This window comes from Engystomops pustulosus, chromosome 4 (assembly GCF_040894005.1).
Source record: "Engystomops pustulosus chromosome 4, aEngPut4.maternal, whole genome shotgun sequence".
NCBI classification, from domain to species: Eukaryota; Metazoa; Chordata; class Amphibia; order Anura; family Leptodactylidae; genus Engystomops; species Engystomops pustulosus.
In genome coordinates, this window is record NC_092414.1 from 138,992,949 (window position 1) to 139,020,642 (window position 27,694).

General features: G+C 40.7%; 1 protein-coding gene across 1 annotated transcript in view; it reads left to right on the plus strand.

The window, feature by feature from the left end:
- Positions 1 to 10,242: 10,242 nt before the first annotated feature.
- PSTPIP1 (proline-serine-threonine phosphatase interacting protein 1) overlaps positions 10,243 to 27,694 on the plus strand; it is a 57,738-nt gene continuing 40,286 nt past the window's right edge. The window contains exons 1-2 of the mRNA XM_072147689.1: positions 10,243 to 10,601; positions 27,328 to 27,428. Of these exons, the coding sequence (XP_072003790.1) occupies positions 10,569 to 10,601; positions 27,328 to 27,428 (134 nt within the window). The 5' untranslated portion in view covers positions 10,243 to 10,568. The remainder of the gene's footprint in view (positions 10,602 to 27,327; positions 27,429 to 27,694) is intronic.

Sequence of the window (27,694 nt, forward strand, 5' to 3'; positions counted from 1 at the left end):
CTCATTGCGCAAAAAAAATGGCATCACATGGCCCAAATAACGAAAAAGCGAAAATTTTATAGCCTTCAAAAGGGGCCAATGAGGAATCTAAAATCCTGGCAGCTGCAGGTCCCTCCTTCCCTTCTGCGTCTCGCTGTGCGCCCATAAAACAAGTAATGGCCACATGTGGGGGGTCTTTGTACTCAGGAGAAATTGCAGAACAAATTGTATGGTGGGTTTTCTCTTTTTATATTTTGGAAATGTGTAAATTTTAGTGCTAAATGAACGTATAAGGGAACAATTTGACCATTCTAAATTTCACCTCCATTTTGATTCAATTACTATGAAGATCTCAAGGGGTTAACAATCTTCGTAAAAGCGGTTTCTGATAGCTTGAGGGGTGCAGATTTGAAAATGGGTTGGTTATATAGGGGGTTTTGATGCTAAATATGTAAAATTTCATTCAAAACTGTATTTATCCCCAAAATAGTCAATTCTGAAAATCCGTAAAAGCGATATTCTTTTTGTAAGCCGCGTGACATCAAAATAAATTATCCAGACATTTCAGAAATTATGAAAATGTAAAGTAGACAAATGGGAAATGTTATTCAGCAACTTATTTAGGTGGTAAATCTATCTGCCTGAAAACGCAATGATTTTGAATTTCGAAAATGGCAAATTTTTCAAAAAATTTATCATATTTTCTTTTTTTTTGTAAATAAACGCAAAACTTATCAGACAAAATTTACCACTAAAATGAAGTACAACATGTGGGGAAAAAACAATCTCAGAATCGTTTTGATAAGTAACAGTGTTCAAAAGTTATAACCATATAAAGCGACGCAGGTCAGAATCCAAAAAATCGGGCTGAGCCTTAAGCTACAAAATGGCTGCGTCCTTAAGGGGTTAAAGCCAACATATACTCTAATAGTTCAACTTACATTGAGAAACATTTATAAATATCTATTTACAACTTGTTTGTTCCTATACATATTTAATCTCACTGTAGTTTTTTGTACATTAATCTTTATAAAACAAATTCCTCAACCATACGTTGTTTATCCACTCTATTAATTTCATTCATAGACCACAATGCACCATTTTCCATACTAGCCAATCCTAATCTACGGTGGGGAATTCACACCATCCAATCCCCAGCCCCGCAGGCGACTCCTACAGCGCCTAAATTTCCATATTATAATTTGGGACTTGATACCTGTGTATCAATCCGACAGGGTGTCCTGTTTTGTTTGCATCATATTTTATCATTACAAAGATGTATTAAAAGGATTTATATATCCAAATTTTATTGTACTCATACGATATTACATCTAATCCTGTTGGGCTTTCCTTTCTCCCTGATGTACAGGGGTAGAGAATACAGCTCCACCACAGTGCCATAGTTTAATTCTATTGGGCCTTCATCTCTCCCTAATGTACAGGGGCAGAGAATACAGCTCCATTGCACTGTTAAAATTCCCACCCTATGTAAACCTCTGAAGAATACGGAAATATACAGTACTTTGATAACCTTATTATCTCTGATCTTTTCAGTGGACAATGTCAAACCTCCTTTAAAAAACATTTAAGTTCGAAGTCTATATTCAACCCCCCTGGTGTAAGTGTTCCCAATTTGTGTATCCAGAATCCCTCCCTTCTACTTAACTTAATATTAATATGTTCTCCTCGCCAATGTGCTGTAGTTTATGAGATATATAAATGAATATAATTTGAAATTTACACATGATGAAAATTCAGAGAGTATCCACTTTTTAGATCTAGAGTTATTTCGACAAGGAGACACAATTAAAAGTAGAAACAATTTCAAACCTGTAGACGTAAATAATTTTATTCAATTTGATAGTTTTATATGCACATTTTTATTGCTCTTTTGTATGTTTTTAACCTAAATAAATCCTGAGTGTTAAACTGTACTACGCTATCTGCGGGGGAATTTCTTCCAGCGATCCACCGCAACATATGTTGCATACGGAGGTCACAAGAAAAAAAACGCAGGAGTGTTGGTCTGAATAGCGGTATATTCTTATCGGAGGATTCAGGAATTTGTGCTGGAGGAGTGTGAACTGCTCTATTTTGTGAGTGACATATTGGAAGAGAAAGACACACGGAAGCAAGAGAATCGGGAGCTCCGGTCAGAACTTATGTTTTACTATTTGGGTTTACTGGATCAACCCATGACTGTTTGTAGCTCCATGAGAGAGGTGTGTAGCACATAGCTGTTAGTGTGATAACACACTGCTGTGCATTGAAAGAATGTGAGGCTCCCTGGGCTGATTTACGATACTACCTATTCCAGGGAAAGAGATATCTTTTGTTTCTGCGATGCCCATGTTATAATTTACTAACCGATGTACTATGGACATTACTTATTTATCCCTAACTAAGGAAGCCCAGGTCCAGCCCCAGTAAAAGTTTCTGTATAATGCTTTGTGACGCGAATAAAGCATCTCACATCTGCCTAGACTTGCTTGGTATCACTGCTCCACAGAGATTGATATATTATCACTTGTGGATTTTATTAGTAATTAGAGAACCTGAGGTCGTGTGAACAAGGGCAGTACTTGACAGCTGGTGCTGAAACCCGGGAACTACATTCGAGGAGTCGAGAGGGCCCCCGGACCGGCCATCAAAGGAGTGTTTTCTGGCCATTCACTGGATTGACTCAAGCTCGATCAACCCAACTGAACACGGTAAGTTCAATGATTTTTTGTAAATCTTTGTCTTACCTGTGACGTTGGTCCAGTGTTTGAGTTAGTTTCATTTCTAAGCCAACCTGAGGGCCGCGCCTAAGTGACAGGTCTCGAACTCTGCTGTGTAGCTCGAAGAATTTATACATTGTTATAGTGTCACTGCCAACCCAGGTTACTCTAAGCGTTCTCCCGACCGGGTGTGGTTATTGCTGCAGCGGTGGAAATATTGAGTTGTGTTCAGGTCTCATATAGCAGACACTGACCGTTATATTTTAATTTTGGGTGTATGGTTATGTAGGGAGGGATAGTGAGGAGTCTCAAGCATTGAAGAGTGAGTAGGGGCTTGGGGCTGGTTTTAAAGAGAGGAAGATTTTATGTGTTTTTCCTCCTTGAAACAAAGAAGAAAATATGGCGCAGATCAGCGTCCTGTTAAACTCCACCCCTTTATCCCATATCATTAGAAGGATGCATTAATGGAGTTAAACAGTTTCTCAAAAACTTAAAGTTAATTGACTATGACTTTACTCTATTGGCAGCCATAGAAGCTGGTTGAGGATAATAAACTTTGAAAATAGCTTTTTTAAATAGTTTCTTGAAATTCAAGAGTAGGAAATGTTAGTGATGTTGTTGAGGGTGAAATTTATGTAGAATGATGGAAAAGTGCAAAGATGACATGATGGAATATGAAGGCTGGTGGCATTGTGGTGGGAAAGCAGGTGCATAGAAAGAACTGTGTTCAGGTGTTATAGAGACAATTCTTGGAGTGGATAGTGCTGTTTGTTTTGTTTATGGTCCTCCTGTGGTTGGAAAAATTATTCCGACAAGGCAGTGGGCGGTAGAAGAAATGATTTTAAAATAACATCTGTAAGAAGGTATTCCCCTGTATTATTTTGTATTACCCCTGAGACTTGTGGTCCGACAGGGGGAGACAGGGGAAAGAGATATAGCTGCAGAGATAAGACAAGGACGGCAGCATTACAGCCCATAGCACAGTGTTATATTGTCTTGTCAGATAGAAGGTTAAAGGGGGAGACTATGAGATTCTCCTCCCACCCCCTTCCCCAACAGCAGAGAAAAGAAAAACTCTTTACAAAATCCATTTACATTTTCTCAAGTTAATAATAATTATAATAATTAGAACTGGTAACCATTAACATTAGAAATTATTTCAGTTGACTTGTGAGAAGTTCATTTGGTTTGCTTTATGAGCAAGTGTTGAGTACTAAAGGATTGTGGTTTATTGTTTCCTAACATTAAGTTCTGTGGAGTTATGTCCTTATCCACAAATGTAGGACAATTCTAGATTTATCTGCAGAAGTTGAAATACATTGGGGCTCACTTACTAAGGGTCCGAATTGAGCATTTTCGTCGGGTTTCCCGAATATTTCCAACTTGCGTCAAATTGCGCATGCGATCAGATCGTGGCGCATCGGCGCCGGTTTTTACGCAACAGAAATGGGGGGGTGTGGGCATCGGAAAACCCAACGGATTCAGGAAAACTGCAGAATTAAAAAAAAAAAAAACTTGTGTAGCAAGATCAGCACTTACATACACCGGGACGAAGAAGGTGAACTTCGGCGGACCTTGGCGCAGCAGCGACACCTGCTGGATATCGGGCGCACGACCTTAGTGAATTCCAGCAGACCCGAATCCTTATCGGACAACGCGCCGCTGGATCGCGACAGGACGGGTTAAGTAAACCATTGTCCCAAAAAGAAAGTGTATCCATCCAGATTGAGGATTTTCTGTTTACAGAAGTAGTGTCCTATGATTATAGAGCCAGTGGTCATCCCTTGATAAAGACCTGCTGCAGTTGAAATGCGCATCGGGGCTGCACGCCAGGTAATACTTTGTCCTCTTTTCTGTCAGTTTAGTGCTATCCTTGCCACCTTTTGCCGATTATTTGTTTATCACTGGTCGTTTGGTGTTTTTGTGACTCTGGGCTTATATCTATTGATAGCATTCATACACTTTTTACATCATTGCTATTTCAGCATTTATATGTATACTGGTTTTTGTATTGTGCTACTTCTGGCCATGCTACATCTGCTCTTCTGACTTTGTACTTCATTATTTATGCTACTCTCTTTATGTTTTGCTTATTCAGGACCTATTACCTGGCGTGCAATGTGTGTAATGTGATGTGATGCACTTATTTTATACATATATTTTATTATTTCCATTTATAATAAAGAAGTTATAATAAAGTTATTTTTGCAGCCTTATCTTCTTTTTCCTCTTTTTTTTGTTCTTCTTGAGTATTTTATGTTATCTCTTAAAGAGGCTCTTTTTTGCTTTTCTGGTATATATTATTGTCACATGACCTATAACATGCATCTTTTTTTTGGTTTATTTTATCCAGTGTCACACCTGTTCGCTCAAATTCTGTACCGTTTGTATTTTGGTCTTGGTGTGATTTCTTTGAGCTCACTTTGTGGATTTTATTAGTAATTAGAGGACCTAAGGTTGTGTGAACAAGGGTAGAACAGTTCAGGGCCGGATTAAAGGAGGGGCTCATGGGGCTCGAGCCCCGGGGGCCCCACCACTTTCACTTTTTAAGGGGCCCCCACCAATTTCCAACAGTCAGCAACTCAGCTCTGTGTGCAATGCACAGCGGCCCGTGGCCGCCCGCAATGCACATAGGGGTCTAGGATGACAGCTGTGGCATTGAGACACAGCTGCCTTTGTTGGGGGAGATCTTCGAGATCACCATTTTCTGCAGGGCACTGGCGGCTAAAGTCTACAGGGGGCTGGTGGCTGTATACTACAGGGGTCTGGCAGGCTATATACTACAGGGGTCTGGCAGGCTACATACTACAGGGGGCTGGCAGGCTATATACTACAGGGGGCTGGAAGGCTATATACCTCCAAAAACATTATTGGATGGGCCCCCACCGGTTTGCGCCCAGGGGCCCCCACCACCCTTAATCCGGCCTTGGTAGAACTTGACAAACCAATCCGCGAAATTGGATTGCTGATAAAGATGGATGGGGACAACATATGAACCAAAGTCAGGACACTTTAAAACGAGAACCAATCCCCAATCCTTTCTGTATAATTTGACAAGTACAGCATCTGGTTTTAATATTGACATACACTTCAAGAACACCTTTTTAATCTACTTGTATTCATTAAATAAATTACTTTTTCAGTATTGCACCCAGGCAGGGATACACCATGGCAGCTGTCATTAGTGGTAAACAGCAGATTGGGATCATCTCTGCCTATACTTATTCATGTAGCATTTACAGAAATGCAATTTACATTTAAGCCACAGGGTGTCCTCAGAGTAAAAAATTATAAAAAGCCCAATAAGTGGATTATCATTCAACCTCTTCTCCCGAGTCCTCCCAATTAGATGACTAGTCCATTATCTGATTTATCTATATCATCCAAACAAATCATCAAACAAATTGTTCTTAGCTTAAAAGATGCATCTGCTCTCCCTCCAGGACAATCCTCCACAACTCTTCCTCGAACCCGTCCCTCCAGCAAAACTAAGCAATCGTGGGAGAAGAGCCTTGGTGAGTGAGGTAAAAAATAACCCAAAGATCACTGCGGCCAAGCTCTAGAGATGCAGGAGGGAGGTGATAGAAAGTTCCACAAAGTCAACTATCACTGCAGCCCTCCACCAATTGGGGCTTTCTGGCAGTGTGTGCTGAAGGTAGCCTCTACTCAGTGCAAGACATATGACAGCCTGCAGACAGTTTACATAAAAACACATGAAGGGCTCCCAGACTATGAGAAATAAGGTTCTCTGGTCTGATGAGATGGAGATTGAACTTTTTGGTGTTATAGGGGTTTGCCCATGAAAGAAAGTTCTCAGATTTTAATCCCCTTTGTAATGCTTACACAATAAAGATAATTTTTGACCCCCTTACTTTAAAATGTTATTGCTGTTTTAGCTCCTATCACTCAATAATGGTCAGTGTAAAATTCCAGAGTCTCGGCAGAGACTCTCTTACAAGACACTTCATGATTCATCTGTACTTTGAGATGCTGTGTGTTGACAATGTGCTTAACTTATCAGGTTCCCGGATTTATATACACTTTTATTTTGCTTCTGAACATTCTACTAGCAAGTGACACATAGAAAAAGAGAGACAGATCAGAGAAGAGAGATAATTAGATTCATGAGATGGATATTAAACACAATGGGCCTTATTTACTAAGGGTCCCGCATTCCCGTCCGGTTCACCAACTTTTTTCGGGGATTTTGGCGCATCGGCACCGGCTTTCATGCAACAAAAAATGGGGGGGGGGGGCGGCCATCAGACGATCAGATGGATTCGGACGGAGCGCAGGATTTAACATTTAATTTGTGTTGCAAGACAATGCACTTACATGCACCAGGAAGAAGGTGAACTTTGCCTGAACAGAGCAGGGACACATGCAGGAAACTGGGCGCACGATCTTAGTGAATTGCGCCGGAGTCCTTGATCGTCAGACAACGCACAGTGGGGATTGCGACTGGACCGGTTAAGTAAATGTGCCCCATTGATACTGTCAGCTCTGCTAACTCACCTATAACACACAAAGAGTCAGATCTGTTATATGTCTCTGTTATATAAAAACCTTGTCTGTCCGTAGCTTGTAGAGTAAGCCTCTGCACTCTGCTTGCCAGCAGGAAGTGTCTTTGTCTGAGCTGGTCGACTAATGAATGATGCCAAGTATAGAGATATCCCAGATGAAAACCTCTTCCAGAGTGCTCTGGACCTCAGACAGGACCCAAGGTATAGCCTTCCAACAAGACAATGACCCTAAGCACAAAGCTAAAATTATAAAGCAGAGGCTTCAGAACACTTCTGTGACCATGACTGTATATACATATGCATCACAGGCATATACATACAAACACTATATATGCATTATTCACATATAAACACATATATTATACAGAATATATTTAAAGTAAAGAAAGTATTTCCCACTGGTGAAATAAAACACTTATTTACTTAGGAGTGGTGCTTCCCTGTCTTGAATATTTATATATTATACACACTGTCACGGCCATACCCACAATCCTCAGTGTGGATTGTGGGTACACCCGTGCCCTTTCATGTGGCGTGTCTCCCCGGTCCACAGACTCTTACCACGAGATTCTCTGACGGTTTGCCTAGCCGAACCGTGACACACACAAAGAACACATTTACAGTATATGCTACAGTTAAACATACACACCATATACACTTTACACACATGAATAAATATCCATGGTGTCTGTCACTTTACAGCAAAACATTGCACTATATTTCTTCACTATTCTCTGGCCCTCATGACACAATCTATGATACTCCATCCCTCCCATCCCCCCCATAGAAAAATTAAGATCTCTCACTCACATAACCCGGAACGAGCCCTCTCCATAGCCGGTAAGTCTTTACTGCATATTGCAGCAAAGGCTTACCGGTAACACCGCTAGCACCGATCACGGGTGTTTTCAAAAAGATGGCGAGGCATGTTACGGGGAGCGGCGATCCGTTGCCATGACATCTTTGGGTCTCACGAAGGCCCGAAGCTATCTCGTTTCAACCCATTCATTACAATGTGCTATTAGCACATTGTAATGAATGAGGAGTAAAATCCCCATATACAGGCGGTCCCCTACTTAAGAACACTCGACTTACATACAACCACTGGATATTGGTACTTCATTGTACTTTAGTCCTAGGCTACAATAATCAGCTATAACAGTTATCACAGGTGTCTGTAATGAAGCTTTAGTGTTAATCCTGATTCTTATGACAACCCAACATTTTTAAAATCCAATTGTCACAGGGACCAAAAAAGTTCGGGCTGGAGCTACAATGATAAAATATACAGTTCCGACTTACATACAAATTCAACTTAAGAACAAACCTACAGACCCTATCTTGAATGTAACCCAGGGACTGCTTGTACTGATATATTGTAGTATGGCAGTATATGGTAGGATCGATCAGACAACCTAGGGTTAAAGTACCCTAGGGAGTCTGAAAAATAGTAAAAGTGAAAATAAAAAAAAGTTTTAAAAAAATTATAATAAAAATACCTAAAAATTCAAATCACCCCCTTTTCCTAGAACTGATATAAATATTAATAAACTGTAAAAATCATAAACACATTAGGTATCGCCGCGTCCGAAAATGCCTGATCTATCAATATATAATAACGGTTTTTCACTGGCTTTAACCCCGTAACGGAAAATAGTGACCAAAGTCGAAAATGGTACTTTTTTGCCATTTTGAAAAATATAAAAAAAAATTATAAAAAGTGATCAAAAGGTCATACATTCCTAAAAATTATAGTAATGAAAACGCCATCTAAAGTTGCAAAAAATGATACCACCCACAGCTCCATACACCAAAGTATGAAAAAGTTATTGGTGCCAGAAGATGACAAAATCCCCCAAAAAAATTATGTACAGGAGGTTTTAATTTTTGTAAATGTATGAAAACATTATAAAACCTATACAAATTTGGTATCCCCGTAATCATAATGACCCAAAGAATAAAGTAGACATGTAATTTGTGGCGCACAGTGAAATCCGTAAGATCCAAGCCCACAAGAAAACGTCGCAAATGCGTTTTTTCACCATTTTCACTGCATTTGGAATTTTTTTCCCGCTTCTCTGTACACGGCATGGAATATAAAATAAGTCACTACGAAGTGCAATTTGTTACGCAGAAAATAAGCCATCACAGAGCTCTTTATGTGGAAAAATAAAAAAGTTACAGATTTTTGAAGGTGGTGAGTGAAAAACGGAAGTGAAAAAACTAAAAAGGGCCGGGTCGTTAAAGAGAACCTACCACCACGAATCTACCTATAAAGGTAGATCGGGTGGTAGGTGGATGTAAGGGACGTGAGGAGAGCTCTTTTTAGAGCTAATCCTCACGTCCCCGCTAACTTTTGGGAAACTTTATTAACCTAATATGTAAATTTAGTTATGCGGCTACTGGGGCGTGGAGTAGCCGTCACGAGGCTACACAGCGAGGCTACTCCACGCCCCAGTAGCCACATTACTCCTCCTACCCTGTTGTGTGCAGCTGGGACTGCTCAGCCGGCGTTCTGCGAACGCCATCATGTCGGGCGAGGGCGCACAGCTACGAGGAGCTGCGCGCCGGACACAACAGGGTAGGAGGAGTAATGTGGCTACTGGGGCGTGGAGTAGCTGCGCTGTGTAGCCTCGTGCCGGCTACTCCACGCCCCAGTAGCCGCATAACTAAATTTACATATTAGGTTAATAAAGTTTCCCAAAAGTTAGCAGGGACGTGAGGATTAGCTCTAAAAAGAGCTCTCCTCACGTCCCATACATCCACCTACCACCCGATCTACCTTTATAGGTAGATTCGTGGTGGTAGGTTCCCTTTAAGGGGATAAGGACACCAATAGTTACACTTCTATACTGAGCATTAATCTATAGGAAACTTGCTAAGCCTTCACCTTTGTGTATTTTACTTTACATCATTTCCGAGAACAGCGTAGATGTTTCTCATCCGCAAACACATCTCTCAGAAGTATAACTTCCTGTGTTACTCTACACTCTAACATTTAAGAGAACTGTAAGTTCTTGATAAACGCCACACCGGTTACCTTCTTTGAACCAAGCTGAAGTCTCTAAGCCTACCCATACTCATTGTGATATTATACATCAAGACATATGTTCTGCACGCTTCCTGTCAGATATTGCATGTTTCTTAAACTTCTTCTTTTTATGTAAGAGGCCAAATTTGTTGTCTCTAGTTTCAGTGCTGCAAACATTTTTGGCTGAATAGGAGAACCTACTGAAAATCTATTGAGTGTTTCTCAAATCCTTTTTTCTTCGGGTGACATGGCTTCAAGCTGAAATTAACCATCTACTGAGGATATAGCCACAGAATTTACTGTGTACTTGCAAGGATGGCAATGTTAAGGTTTAAAGATGCTTTCTGGGTAAGTGCAACTGTTTACTGTCATTTTAAGATTTATGAAAAAGACTTACCTTTATAAAAATAGAAACATATGCAAAACCATGAAGTATATTATGAGGCACATTTACTAAGACTAATGCAAACTGCAGTATGTGAAGTTTGCCTATGTATAGTGCAGATTGCACCAGATTCAGGATTTTTGGCACCTGTTTGTCATGAATCTTGCGATCTCTGCACTGCCCCAACAGAGTTCATCACTCTTTTTTTTATGCACCTTTAAAATGGGCCGTTAACTGTGGTGCACGGTCTGACTGAGCACCGAAACACCGCTCTAAGTGCAGGAATTTGTGTCTCCACAAAATGGTTATGCGCGACACAAATGTGTCTCGAACACTTCTTAAATACCGGTGCAAGCAGTTTGCACTACAAAGAATGTGCAAAGTCCGACAGAAAACTGGCGCACTGCCCTTAGTAAATGTGCCTCATACACATACAACTAACTGAGATTCACCTTAAAGGATTTGGGGCTGAGAGCTTGGCAAGCTTGGTCCTCAGTGTCCTGCAATACTTTAAGCATCTGTGCAGGTATTTGCACAGAGGTTACCATGTTATAAGGCACCATTGGCAGCATCTTCTGCAGGGCATTCGAATATAAAGAACATAGATCAATTAAGAAATCCTTAATGGTAGAGCTATCTGAAAAAAATAAGTATATTTATCAGTGAATGCAGTGTTTTTTTTTAGGTCCACCCACACAGTTGCGTTCTGGACAGATAAGCAGTACAGTGGATTTAATTTTGAGATTTTCATAAAATACCAGATAGTCACCAGACAATTTAATATAGTATTTAGGCTATGTACCCCTCCCTGTCATATAATATATACACTGGAGCAAAACTTAAATGTAATAAGTGTGAGGTTAAAGGTACAGACTTCTACATTTGTTGTGGACATGCCTTAAAATATTTTTTGGGATGTGGTACGCCTAAAATTGTCAGACATGTTTCTGAATATGGAAAGAGTAATTCTGGGAAGGACACTTCGTCTAAGAGGTACTAGGGTACAGAAAAATATTATACTAGAAGGATTTTTTTCTTGCAAAATTTATTTAAGTCAGGAGCTGATAAAGTTTGATAAAGTACCAACAATTAGAGAATGGGAGAACATGTTTGACTGGGTCAAAGACTACAAGAAATCGCGATATTTGGAAAATAATATGGTTTGGAAAGTAGAGAAATTGTGGATGATCAAGAGATCTGAGACCAAGAGTACTTTCTAAGAGGTTTTCATCGAGGATATCTCTGTACTTGGGCGCATTTATTTTTCTCTCAATTGTAACCAGTTGTCCTATCCCTGCAGCTGAAACTCCCCCCTACCCCCAATAGCATGATGCTGCCACCACCATGTTTCCCTGTTGGGATTGTATTTGGCAGGTGATGAGCAGTGCCTGGTTTTCTCCAAACATACAGCTTAGAATTAACACCATAAAGTTCAATCTTCATCTCATCAGACCAGAGAGTCCTATTTCTCATAGTCTGGGAGTCCTTCACTTGTTTTTTTGTAAATTGTCTGCACTGAGGAGAGGCTTCCATCAGCACACTCTGTCATAAAGCACCGGCTGGTGGAGGGCTACAGTGATAGTTGATGTTGTGGAACTTTCACCCATCTCCCTCCTGCATCTCTGGAGCTCATGTGTCCCTTTGGATTCTCATGTTCTCTGACATGCACTTGAGGCAGTGAGGTCTTATATAGACAAGTGTGTGTCTTTCCTAATCCACCTACTGTTCAGGTATTTATCCTTATATACATATATCTCTCAGTCATTGGGTGCTATGATGGCCAGTATGTTAAGTGTTTTTTTCCAGATTTAGAGTCTTGATGCCCAATTTTGATGGTCTATTTGTAGGAGGGCAACATGATTGATCCTTTGCACGTCTGGGTATAAATATATAATCAGATATAGAAGGGACAGAGCTTCTTTATCAAAATGTTTTATCTGTTTTATCAGCAAAACCAATCAGCTCAGGGATTAACCAAGATATGATCCTGCATCAGTGTAGCTACACTATGAAATCAAATAGTAGGTTTCCTTTAAGAGAAGCGGATATACTCACTCTTAAAGTTACTATCAGAAATACAAAGCTGTACATAAAAATGTTTTTTTTTTAGTACAACTTTAAAGGATGGATATCTCCGATTCTGTGCATCTAAACACAATCCATAAATCATATTAAAGGAGAGATTCTTCTGTTTAAAAAGTATGTCTTTTCTGGACGAGGCAAGTGCAAAGAGGACGTTTATAGCCATATGGCAGTAGTGAACAGGTTAAGCCAACACAAGGCTAAATTGCAACTTAACTCTCACAAAATGGTACAAGATAGCTTTCTGTGACAATCTGAGAGGAGAAAAAGGGGAACTAAAAACAAGTATGGGGGAACCAGTCAGAAAAAAAACAAAGCAAACAAATAGAGGTCAGGGTGGAAGGGTTTGCAGAGTTTCTATAGAGCCAGCTAACTCCATGGATAGGTAACTCCTGCTCAACCACATCTTGCTACTCTCAAGACATTCCAATGGTATTCCTGGAAAAAGATTTCCAAGTAACACTGCCAGAATTGGATGTCTAGGATGTACAGTCCATTCTTAGTGGCCCACCATTGCAAATCTTACCTGATAATATTTTGCAAATTTCTACCACCTGTAGTAGCTAGCTGCCTAGATCATACCTCAGTCAGTTATCATTCTGGGGGCCTTGTCAGCATGGTCGGACTGGGGGGCCTAGGGCCTTAAGTGCAACCTAGGCCTAGCATATAGCTAATAACTGAACCTAAAAATTAAAATCATCCCCCATCGCCAAGAAGTTATATGAATATAATTAAACAGTAAAAATCAAACATGTTAGGTATCGCAACGTCCGAAAATGTCTGATCTATCAAAATATAATAACGGAAAAGGCACCTTTTTCCCATTCATGAAAAATAAATTCAATAAAAATTGATCAAAAGGCTGTACAGTGATAAAAATTGTAGCATTGAAACATCATCAAAAGCCCCCCCTAAAATGACACCACCTACAGCTCCGTACACCACAGTATGAGAAAGCTATTAGTGCCAGAAAATGGCAAAATTAAGATTTTTTTTTTGGTACAGGAGGTTTTCAGTTTTGTGAATGTAAGAAAACATTATAAAACCTATATAAATCTGGTATCTCCGTGATCTCACCGACCCAGGGTATAAAACCTGTCATTTGGGCGCACAGTGAAAGACGTAAAATCCAAGCCCACTAGAAAATTGTGCAAATGCATTTTTAAATACCGACTAACTTACTACTAATTATTTTCATATTATAAACGGTTACTATGAAGTGCAATTTGTTAAACAGAAAACAAGCCCTCACACAGCTCTGTACATGGAAAAATAAAAAAAGGTTTAGATTTTTGTAGGTGGGGAGTAAAGAAATTAAAATGCAAAAACTAAAAAGGGCCTGGGTGGGAATGGGTTAATTATACACTATACAGTGGCATAACAAGACACCTGTGAGCCCTGATGTGAACTTTGGATTGGGACACCCATATATCTAAAATTGCGTTGCCACACACTCACTAATAACATGTCCCAGAAGCAGCCTCCCCTCAATAATAAAATGTCCCAGAAGCGGCCTCCCATCACTTATAACATGTCCACCAGTGGCCTCCCTTTACTAATAACATGTCCCAGAAGCAGTCTCCCCTCACTAATAACATGTCCAGCAGTGGCCTCCCTTTACTAATAACATGTCCCAGAAGCAGCCTCCTCTCACTACTAACATGTCCATCAGTGGCCTCCCTTTACTAATAACATGTCCCAGAAGCCACCTCCCCTCACTAATAACATGTCCAGTAGAGGCCTCCCCTCACTAATAACATATCCATTGACAGTCTCCTCGTGGAGTACCATACAGTAGTGGGGGCATAGACATGTCTGCACTATCCCAGTGCATATCTATAATGTCACACAGAGTGCACAGATATGCATGTGCCCGTGAACTCTAATAATCAGTTGTATGTGTGTTATCTTCCCGTAATGGACCAGCAGGTAGCGGGCTCCTTCTATCACGAGGCCTGATTGTTACGCCACTGACACTCTAACTACATATAGCGTAAGTATATACATATCATAGTGTATTTACACGTATAAGTACACCTTAATACAAATGTTTACAGTACACACTATATAGACATGAATACACACTGGACACACTATGTAGACATGAATACATGCTGTGCAGAAATAGAGAAAAACGGGGTCGAGTAGTGAGACGCGCTACATCCAAAGTGTAATATTGATTGTTTTTATTAGAATTGTGACTACGCGTTTCAACATCGTAATGGCGTCTTCATCAGGTCAAACACTGTAAGGTTGCATAATAAAAACAGAAGACAAAACAAAACATAACGTGTCATGGTTAGTGGTTGGTAAACATAAAGGACACAAGGTTTAATAAGCATAAACATAAAAGACACAAGGTTTAGTAAACCAAGGGTTAAAACCAAGCATAAGCATAAAAGACACAAGTTTTAGTAAACCAAGGGTTAAAACCAGGGTTAGAAGAGAGGAAATGTGTATATGCAAATGCAGAGGTAATCAATGTAGCATAGTAGATATGGGCAAGTGCAGGGAGATTGTGGTGGTAATTGATTTAAATAGTTTGAATGAAATTAGGCAGATAATTGATCAATTAGTTAATTAAATGAATTATATAATAAAATATAATAAAGAGATAAATAAATAATTATATACATAATTAATTAATAATAAATAATAAATAAATGAATTATTAGGTATATATATATATATATATATATATATATATATATATATATATAGGCAGGTAGTTAGTATATACAAAAATAAATAAATGAATAAATGGATGAATACCTGCAGGGAATCCTGCTGTATCTGTGGCAGATGCTGTGCTGCCTAGATGTCCGAACCTAGTGGGGGAGGTTACATTTAACAGTTGGAAACCATAATCATAGGTGTAGGTATAAATAGATAAATAAAAATGTATAAATATCCTCATTTTTGGCAAACCCAGGTATATAAATAGATAAATAAATGAAATATATAACAGGTAATTATAGATATACATAGATAAACATTGAACAATAAAACCATAAATATATATATAGTTGTAAATGTAAATATAAATATAGATATAAATGAATATATCCTGGCAGACCCAGGTATATGAATAAATAAATAGATATAAGATATGTAATTGTGTATGCGACATAATACATAATAATTAATAAATGAATAATTGAATAAATTAAAAATTGAATAAATTAAAAAAGGGGGTGGCAGCGGCGTGCATGCACCATAAGCAAAAAGACATTAAAATAGGCAGGGACAGTACAAAAATTATTATTATTATTAGGGGGTGGTCCGGAAATGTAACTAATGGAGTCCAGGAGAAGAGGAGATGTAAATGGGGGTTAGAATGATGTTTCGACCATATCATTTAGACCAGCGGGGGAATGGGTGTCCAATTTGTAAATCCAGTATGATTCTCGTTGGCGGAGTCTCTGGAATCTGTTGCTGGTGGTGGTGGGTATTTCTTCAATCGGGGTGATCCTGATGTCACTGAAGTCCTTGCCATGTTTGAGAGCGAAGTGTCTCAAAACGCTATGTTTCAGGTAGCCATTTGTGATGTTGGACCTGTGACTGTTCATTCGAATGTGTAGTTCCTGAGTAGTTCTACCAATGTACTGCAAATTGCATGGGCATTCCAGGAGATAAATGATAAAGGATGAGTGGCAATTGAGGAAGGAGAGGATTTCGAAAGACTCACCGGTAGTGGTTGAGATGAAAAGTTTTCTTTTGTGCTGGATGTTTGAGCAACATAGACATCTAGGTGTGCCACACTTGTAGGATCCTTTAAGCGTCAGGAAAGTGGTGGATTGGGTTTTGGTTGTCATTTTAAGTTTGCTGGGGGCGAGTATGTTGCGAAGGGTTCTGGCTCGTCTGAAAGTAACTGATGGTCGGTTGGGTAGGGAGAGTTTAAGGTGAGGATCACTGAGTAAAACAGGCCAATGTTCAGTCAGGATGCGTCTGATATTGCTGTGGCTGGTGTTGTATGTTGTAATGAAGTTGAGTGGGGGGGGGGGTTGTTGTTTGGTTGCTGGTGTGGTATTGGCTTTCTTGGTTGAAGGCATTGGTTCTGGGTGAGAGATAATGTTTTGGTGTATGCATCTTGTACTAGTTGTTTGGGGTAGTGTTTATCTTTGAACCGTTGTTTGAGAACTTTGGCCTGGCTGATGAAAGTGGTGGTGTCTGAGCAATTTTTACAGATGCGTTTGAATTGTCCATAGGGGATGTTGCGGAGCCATGGGGTGTGGTGTGCACTATGGAAATCCAGATAACTGTTGACATCTACGGATTTGAAATGTGTACTGGTGGAGAGGGTGCCTGTATTGCTGAGTTGAATTGTGAGGTCCAGAAAGTCGATTTGTGTAGTAGAAAAATTGTGGGTGAAGCTGAGGCCTGTATTATTGTTGTTCAGATAGTTGATGAATTCAGTGGCTGTGTCTATGTTGCCTTCCCAGATGAAGAACAGATCGTCTATATATCGGCGGAAGAAGATGATGTGGTTATGAAAGGGATTAGGGCCAAGGATGTGTTCTTGTTCGAAGGTACCCATATATAGATTTGCATACGATGGGGCGGATCTTGTGCCCATTGCGCAACCTTTAATCTGGCGGTAGATGTTATTTTCGAAAGAGAAAGAATTGTGATGGAGAATGAAGTTGATGCTTTTGAGAAGAAAGGCAGTCTGTGCTGGAGGCATCTTGGGATTTGATAATAGAAAGTTCTCAATGGATTTGGTTCCTAGGGCGTGTGGAATGTTGGAGTATAGTGCTGAAACGTCAGCTGTTAATAGTGACCAGGCTTTGCGGTTCCTTTGGGGGTCGGTGGGTCTATTGAGTAGTAGGAGTTCATTGATAAGTTGGGTTGAATCTTTCAGATAGGATGGTAACTGTAGGACGAAGGGTTGGAGGTGGAGGTCTATGTAATGTGACAGACTGCAAGTTAGAGAGTTAATACCAGAGATAATGGGGTGGCCAGGTGGGTTGGTAAGGGATTTATGGATCTAGGGGAGGTGATGAAAGAAGGGGAGGGGTGGGTTATTGACGGTAAGGAATTGTTTTTCTTTTTTGCTGAGCAAGTTTTGGGAGGAGGCTTGGTGAATCAGTTTGGTGTAAGTGGTGTAATCAGTTGGTAAGGGGTTTCTTGGTAGGGGTTCATAGAAGGATAGATCTGATAGGATATTGTATGCTTCAGCAATATAATCTGGACGGTCTTGGATTACGATGCCTCCTCCTTTGTCGGCTGGTCTTATGATAATGGTATCGTTGTCCTTGAGGGACTTAATTGCTCTTTTTTCTGTAAAGGAGAGGTTGTGATTGGTACCTTGGGGGTTTTTTTGAGGAAGTTTTTTGAGGTCGTCAAGGGCTACGTTATAAAAGGTGTCGATGGCTGGGCCCTTGTGGTGTAGGAGGTAGAAGTGGGAGGGAGGATGGACATGAACTGGTATGGGAGCAAGGGTCGTGGGGGAAAGGAGGGGTGACTCGGGAACTGGGGTGGTGGACATGCGTGTTTCGGTTTGGACAGATTGAGAGCGTGTTGTTGAGAGCGGAAGTGGGTGCTTGCAGCTAGGTTGTGAAAGTCTGGGTGGTCTTCATAGTGTAGAGATTATATTGATCTTTAGTGTTGCTTCCTTTTGGAGGTCACATCTTTTCAGTATAATGAGGTCGATCAGGTCTCGAGTGAGGGTCTCCAAACGGTCATTCCATTTCTCGTTGAAGAGTGTTTGGAAAGGGAGATTTTATGTATACTAAGAGACTTTTGGGATAATAGTTCTCTTTTAGGTAGAGTCGTAGGAAGTGGACATGGATACTATTGGAGGATTCCTTTTTCAATGATTCCTCCAAATCCAGGAAAAGGTTGGTCATTGACCTGGTGTCTTCTCTGGAAAAATGATTCGTAGTTGAGGGTTCGGTGGTGGTTCTTTGGTCCATCCATTGGTCAATGAGATGGTCCCTCTGTGCTTCTCGTGCAGCCAGAAACGAGAGCATTGTGTTTGTTGATGGGGTGATGGGGTTAATGTGCAATGGCAGCCACCGACGGAAGACGGTGCTCGATCCCTCGGCCGGCTGGTTCGGTAGAGCCCGCCCAAAGCCGGTATGGGTTGAAGAGGAGAAGAAAAAGTTGTGGGGGATTTTCTAGAGCCAGGTGCCAATTGGTATGCACAAAAAGGGGGAGGGAGGTATTGGAGTGGAGTTGCAGCATCAGGCCCCGGAGCTGGATGTGGATCTAGATGTAGTGTGCAGAAATAGAGAAAAACGGGGTCGAGTAGTGAGACGCGCTACATCCAAAGTGCAATATTGATGGTTTTTATTAGAATTGTGACTACGCGTTTCAACACCGTAATGGCGTCTTCATCAGGTCAAGCACTGTAAGGTTGCATAATAAAAACAGAGGACAAAACAAAACATAATGTGTCATAAAGGACACAAATATTACACTTTGGATGTAGCGCGTCTCACTACTCGACCCCGTTTTTCTCTATTTCTGCACACTACATCTGGATCCACATCCAGCTCCTGGGCCTGACGCTGCAACTCCACACCAATACCTCCCTGGCTCTAGAAAATCCCCCACAACTTTTTCTTCTCCTCTTGAATACATGCTGGACACACTATATAGACATGAAAACATGCTGGCCACACTCAGTGTTTGGAACCAAAGATCTCAAATTTGGACTCAAATCTGGTCTAATGTCCATTCCTTGTGTTCTTTAGCCCAAACAAGTCTCTTGTGCTTATTGCCTGTCCTTAGCATTGGTTTCCTAGCAGCTATTTTACCATGAAGGCCACTGTACACAGTCTTCTCTTACCAGTTGTTGTAGAGATGTGTCTGCTGCCAGAACTCTGTGTGGCATTGACCTAGTCTCTAATATGACCAGCTGTTAACCAGCGATTTCTGAGGCTGGTGACTGGGATGAACTTATCCTCCATAGCAGAGGTGACTCTTGGTCTTCCTTTCTCATCTGGGGTTTTTGCAACTCCACTTGGGGACACTTTCAAAGTTTTCCCAATTTTTGGACTGACTGACCTTCATGACTTAAAGTAATGATATTGTAAAAGTTGTATAGGGATTAGGCATATTTGGGGAATCTACCATCTGGATTTACTAAGTAGATGGTAGATTTCCTTTAAGTCTCTGTTAATGTATAACTGAGTCATACAGGGCTAGCCAGGATAAGTGAGTTGTAATATGCCGTACATATATCTGAAATTAGTTTACATATTGGGGGAGATTTATTAAAATTTGCGCTTTCTACACCATCTTAGTTTCCATATAGTCACATTTTGGAGCATGCATCATGCCTTGTACAGCTGTTTTATGGCTTACAAACTCTAGTTTGACACAGGTTTTAGCAGAAATCTATGCCAGACAAGACCTGGTGCTGGATTCATATGTGCTGAAATGACAGAGAGGCCAATACCTCTGAATAACTCCTGCGTGTGGCATACCACCACAGTGAGTGGGTCACTAATCTCTGTAGGTTACTAAGCCTAATATATATGTGACAGTGAATCTCCCGCAATGCTAAAACATCATTCCCATTATATAAGGGGTTGGCCTCATGTTTGGCCTCATGTTGACCTCATGTTTTTTGTAGTCTGTGTGTATGTGTAGGAAGTATGATTTTAGGTAATTTAGCAATACATATCTATTAAAATTTCCATACTTTCTCGATATGTAAAGTGAAGACTCCTGTCTTTTACCTCATCAGCCAGACATTCCTGACCATAAAATAAAGTGCGGTACGACCAGTGCTTGACAAATGGGGCAGATTTACTTACCCGGTCCATTCGCGATCCAGCGGCGCGTTCTCTGTAGAGAATTCGGGTCTTCCACTAAGGTAGTATGCCCAATGTCCACCAGGTGTGTCTGCGGCACTGAATTCCGTCGGGGGCTCACTGAACTTCACTAAGCCAGGCCGGGTGCAGGTAAGCGCGTGTCAAGCGTGTCAAGCGAATCCGACGGGTTTTCCGATGGCCAAGTCCCCCAATTTCACGTGCATGCCGGCGCCGATGTGCTACAATCCGATCGCGTGCGCCATAATCCTGGGGCAATTCAGGGAAAATTGTCGCAAAACGGTTAAATTCGGGTAACCCGACGTAAAAAACGCGTTTCGGACCACCAATGTCTCTTCAATTTCTTTTCTTATTCTTTATACATATAGACTTTTTTGTAATTTGTGAAACAATTCGACCAAAAAACTCCATAGCCCGATTTGCTATATATACTTTTAATATAAGACTTACTCACATAAAACAGATACAAAATGTGCATTTTACAAATCCATGAGGATGCCAGTCATTGCCCAACCCTGGGTTTGGCCTCACCGGTTCTTCCAGGGCATGCTGTCCAAAAAATGGCTGCAGATGGAAAGTCATGTGATTTTTAACTGGCGACTGCTGGTGGACAGATAAGATCACATGACCCTCCATCTGCAGCCATTTCATGGACAGGAATGTCGGGCTAAAAGACAGAAGGTTTCATTTTACATATCATAAAGCAGAGCAGAACTGGTCATAGATGTATATTGGTAAAAACTATTGGTAAACTAATATCCTGCCCCCCATACTTACACTCACATTACATAAAACAAGAGGTAAAGTGACCAACCCATTTAACGAAAGGGGACACCCCTGTATTCCTACACATCTGGGAGCATCTCTAAAGAGACTGCAGTTACCTTGCAGTCCGGGAAAATTAAACTGCATCCATCTCCATCAATCAACAACCTTTAGAAAGAGAGTCCTGTATAACCTGGTCACCCATTACCAACCTCAAATGGAGCCAACAGTCCATTGTCAAAGACCACGAGTCATTTGGATGCCATTTTGACAGGCATATGATAAACCCCACCACCACGGTGGATACATCAAGCGTTTTAGATCTCATGATGTATCCGTCAGGTGGCTGCACTGGCAGATAAAATTACCCCAGGTCCGACCTGGGGAAGTTTTGTGTAAAATCTTGCAAACATTCAGAAGTAAATTTTCGCAGGCTCATAGAAAGTGTGCAGGCACAGGTCAAGAAGCAGTGATAAATGTCCCCCTATGCCAGAAAGTAGAGTCAAATATATGATATATTCACATAACCATATATATATATTTAAACATTTACATGCAACTTCCTAAAACTTTATCCACTCAAACCAAAGAACAACCTCAGGCTGTATTTGTAAAACTCTTACACCAAGCATAGCATTGCCTCAGTCCCTTGGTTTCATGAGGTTTCTTTCAGGAAAGGCAGTGAAGCATTTAAAGTTTTGTTTGCAATTAGTTCTCTAACCAATCTAGCCAAGCATACAACCACGAGTAGGAGGTGTGGGATGAAGATTGGTTCAGTTAGTTAAGAGCAAGTATTGTGGAAAAAATGATATAGCTGTAATAAAACATAGATACGTGTAGAAAAGCAGGGACATAAACCTTTGCAAATACCTTTTCTACTCACATCCTTCTTGTTAAAAAACATGATTTGACCAAGGGGGGTAACTAAAGAATCCAGGGCTCTAGGGAAGGTGGATGCTTAGATAATGGCAGTTGGAGTCTCAATCCCATTTATGATGTTGATATGCCAACAACTCTTCAGTGATGTCATTCTTAATCTGTCGAAAGGCGCAATTTGTTGTGCAATTCATACAATTGCCTTTCCCAAGCATGATCAGGACTGGTGTGTTGTTTTGCGCAATTATTTGCACCCATGTAGGCGCAATAGTATAATAAATCGGGCGCAAACATCTGTAAAGAGGCGCAATGTAATGACAAATATGGTGCAACAACACACGGCGAATTGAGGTGTAACATTCCAAAAAAAACGCAAAATAGGCACAAAATAGCCATTACGCAGCAAAAAGGCACAAATACACCAACGGTAAGGGGAAAAAAATGATAAATGACCCCCTATAAACCTTGCAGCTACATATTTCTCTATGTCCTCAGTTACTGACCTCCTGCTATTTCTGATAGTAAAAGGTTAATAATATCCTAAACCAGCAGCAATGTTTGGCAGGTTATGCACAGAGTACGATTGAAGGATTTACAATGTCTAAATTACGAAATGTTAAAAGAGATTGAAGTGATGTACAGTGGATTAAAGACCCCAATGGGTTTGGTCACATCACAACTGCGACCACGGCAACCTTTATAGTTGTGCCGCTGGATTACACTGCCCTGTGGTCCTATGGTCTCTCACAAGTCTTTATTTCCCAAACGTGGCAGATTTGCAATACAAGTTTTGCTAAAATTCTGGAGCAATTTGTAATTTAAAAAATGTCTTAGTTTCGGCACCTGGGTGTTGGGCTTTACTAAAAGCAGACTGACGCACATGGCCGTTTTGCTTCATTAATCTCTATGGAGCTGAAAAGATTGGTGAGCACGGCAATCCTACAGACCCCTCATTTTCGTGATCTGTGGGGGTCTTAGCACTCTCCACGGGATAGGGCCTAACTTTAGTTCATGGGAACAGTTAGCACCTAAAAGAATGTGCAAAGTCCAACAGAAAACTGGCGTAAGGGCCTTAGTAAATGTGCCCCATATAATCTTAGACTATACATTCTAAACATGTGCCATGCTTCTCATTACTAGGTGCTAAGCTTGCCACATTTTAAGACTGTCCATGTCATTTTTAAACTGTATAACTATTAAACAACATCAACCCATTTACCCCATTGACTTAAATTCGCATGGGTTTTCAGCAACTGACATTGCCCAGGTATTACCTTGTTTTGGCCTTTGATCTTCAGGCTCAGTTCTAGGTCAGCTAAGATCTAGGTCATATTCTTTTGAAGACATTACTTTGCTTCAGGAGATTTTTCCACTGAATAAGAAATCTTAAAACACATTTTGTGGCAATTATAGGAAATCTACCATCGAAATCAAGCATGATAAACCAGCAACACTTACTTTTGCTTATTTGTTATCCATAGGCTCCATCCTTTTAAAATCCAAACTTATGCCAATGAGCCAGAAGGACTCTTGGAGTGTCACCAGAGCCCCTCTGTGCCGCAGCTTCACAGGCTGTTACACTGTCTCATCCTCTCTCCTGCTATCCCAGCACTTTGCCCTCCTTTTGCCTGATGTAATCTCAGAGCAGCAGAGGAAGTTTCAGCACACAGTGCGAGGGGAGAAGTGCTCCTTGCACACTGTAACAGCCTGTAATTCTGCATCACGTAGCTGCTTTGGTGAAATCCCCAGAGTGCTTCTGACTCAAGATATAATTTGAAACGTTGATTTTAGAAGGAAGGAGGCCATAACAAATATAAGAAGATTACCACATTCATGGTGCCTGGATCTATGAGTAAGTAGTGTCTCTGGTTTATCATGCTTCATTTTGATGGTAGATTTCTTTAAATGAACATTTTAGTAAGTGAATGACTTATACAATGACTCATGGTATAATGAGGAAGAGCAAAAAAACTAAGGAAACATGATGATTTAAATGGGCACAGGAAGGAGATGTTTATGGTGAAACATTTTCCTAGCTTGTGACATACATACATACAGTTTAGTAAATTGAGTTACCGTATCTCTACTGCGATATCAATACATATCTAATATATAAAGCTGAGTGTATGTGTGTGAGTGTATGTATGTATGTCCGCTAAAGGAATCTGCACCATTGCATTTACAATCACCAAATTTTGCACAGTTGTTGCCTGTGACTCAATACATGTCTTAGAGCATATTTTAAACCGAAATTTTCACCCTGCACTTTCCAAAATCTACTTATTAACCACCATATACAGGAGCCATTGTCTGCTGCTGCTGTGGCAGCTGGAAGCTGAGCCATAATTGGTTGCTGTTCTGTCACAGGTCATTAACCCCTTAAGGACGCAGGGTTTTTCCGCTCTTTTCTCGCTCTCCAACTTCAAAAATCAATAACTTTTTCATTTTTACGTGTACAGACCTGTGTGAGGGCTTATTTTGTGCGTAACAAATTTTACTTTCCCGTAATGTTATTTATTTTAACATGCCGTGTACTGCGAAGCTTAAAAAAAATTCCAAATGTGGAAAAACTGAAAAAACGTCACGTTCTTGTGGGCTCAGTTTTTTCGACTTTGACTGTGCACTCAAAATAACACGTCAGCTTTATTCTTTGGTTTGGTGTGATCGCGGTGATACCAAATTTATATAGGTTTTATTGTGTTTTAATACATTTTCAAAAATTAAACAAATGTGTACAAAACAGAAAAAATTTTTTGCCATCTTCTGACGCTAATAACTTTTTCATACTTTGGCGCACGGAGATGTGTGAGGAGTCATTTTTTGCGAAATGATGCAACGTTTTCATTGCTACCATTCTGAAGTCTGTGTGACATTTTAATCATTTTTTATTTAATTTTTTATGTGATGTAAAAAGGTGTAAAAGTCGCATTTCGGACATTTGGGCGCCATTTCCCGCCTCAGAGGTCACCGCCGGCCGTAAACGTTTTTATATTTTGATAGATCGGGCGTTTTGGGACGCGGCGATACCTAATATGTTTGTGATTTTTACTCTTTATTATGTTTTATATCCGTTCTAGGGAAAGAGGGGTGATTTGAACTTTTAATATTTTATAAATTTTTTTATTTTTTAAACTTTTTTTTTTCACTATTTTTTAGACCATCTAGGGTACATTAACCCTAGATGGTCAGATCATTCCTACCATATACTGCAATACTTCTGTATTGCAATATATGGCATTTTTGCACACTATACATTACAGGCTCATTGTAATGGATATGCAGAAGCCATGTATCCTCAGGTCAAACGAAGACCCGAGGCTACCATGGCAACCGATCGCCGCCCCCGATGACGTTCGGGGGCGCGGCGATCGTAACAAAGATGGCGTTTAAATGTCGCCGGCGACTTTGCAGGCGGCAACGGAGGGGTTATTAGCGGTGGGGGTTTTCTGCAATATGCAAAAACCCCCCCACCTTTGTATGAAGAGGACTTAGCCCGTGAGCCCTCTTCATACACTCCTTATACCTCTGCGCCGTAGAGCTACAGCGCAGAGCGTTAAGGGGTTAATATGAGCTCAGAGCTTTGATTGGTTACTATAGGCAATGAGTGGAAGCTGGCAATGTGTGAGATAAGCTGGATAGGGATACAGAGAGATGGGGCAGATTAATCAGAAGTGTCTGAGGTTAAACTGTTCCATTTGCCCATTAAAACCAATTTAGAGATCAGCTGTAATTTTATAAACAGCTGTGCTGAAACTTGAGCTCTGTTTGGTTGCCATGGGCAACTAGAGCAGTTCTGCTCTCAGACACTTGTGATAAATCTCTCCATAGACAAAGGGACAGTCAGAGACACAGATAGTCGCTGGAATGAAAGCGCCTGAGACCGACAGTCGCTGGACTGAGAGTACCCGAGACCAACAGTTGCTGGAATCAGAGTGCCCGAGACAGACAGTCGCTGGCATGAGAGTGCCCGAGACAGACAGTCGCTGGCATGAGAGTGCCCGAGACAGATAGTCGTTGGATTGAGAGTGCCTGAGACACACAGTCGCTGGAATGAGAGTGTCCGAAACAGACAGTCGCTGGAATGAGAGTGCCTGAGACAGACAGTAGCTGGAATGAGAGTGCCTGAAACAGACAGTAGCTGGAATGAGAGTGCCTGAGACAGACAGTCGCTGGTATGAGAATGCCCGAGACAGACAGTAGCTGGAATGAGAGTGCCCAAGACACACAGTCACTGGAATGAGAATGCCCGCGACACAGTCACTTAAAGAGACTATCAGAGACAGACACGGTCAGTGACAGAGACAGTCAGCGACAGTCTAAGACACTCTATAGATACATATAAAATATTTTGTTAACCCATTCTATTTTGTTACAGCTAAGAGCAGTTATTTACTATCCCGGGCAATGCCCACTGTACACTGCTCAAAAGAATAAAGGGAACACTTAAACAACACAATATAACACCAAGTAAATAAGACTTCTGCCAACTGTCCACTGTTAATCTCTATAGAGATTAATGGAGCAGAACTGTCATATACAACCGTCTGCTCCATTAGTCTGAGGAGCGCCAGGAGGTCAGATCCCAATTTTGTGATTTGCGGGGTCTCAGCACTGAGATCCCCACTGATCAGCAAGTTAGGCCCTATCCCATAGATAGGGCCTAATTTGCTTTTGTGGGAAAACCCCTGTAGTGTGTTTTTTTTTTTTTTTGTGGGTGACTCCAAAAAACAAGCACTCCACAAAAGAAAACAATTGGTGGCACTGGAGTTGTTTCTCTTACACTCATCATCACAAGAACATTGCAGGGAGAAAACAAAAATGAGTGCAAGTAATACTTTATCCAGAAATTGGCATTTAAGTCAGAAACTGGAATTAAAAAGCAAATGAGGCATTCACTTCTCACAGGGTATCTAACAAAACCCTCAGTGGTTTTAAGATACAACTTTTAGATACTTTCATCAAAGCTACAGATCACAATTGTAAAGTTCTCCTTTTACCATGTTGGAGAACTTATTTGCATATTTCTTCTTTAAACATTAATGCTAAATTCTACACTGATGCCAGTGGTTTGGGATATTGTCTTAAATAATCATATTAGTGGTAGATTTACTGATGCTATACATAAAGAATATACTCTTTGTTACACAAGTCAACTCATCTTTTTACATTTTTTCCCTACCTCTAGTGTACAGATTTGAGTCTGAATACGGGATATGAACTGATTTTTCAGAGACTACTGGATGGGAGGAGGTTTTGTAAGGATGTGGAGGATCTTCTGAAACAAAGGTAAGAATGAATATAACACAGTTAAGAAATAAACATGAGGATATTTATCAATCTGTTTACAAGAGAAATCTCTTGAAATTGGCAGCAATTATGCTAATGCCTTGCGTCCTGGTGTTAAAAAAAAATAGCTGGCCTGAGGACTATGGTAAAAAAAACCATATACTTACCTTCTCTTGTGCCCCTGTTGCCCCACGCCACCACCCGTCAATGCCGTGCCCCTGTTTGTTTACAAAGGCAGGCACTTTCTGCTCTGACAACTGGCACAC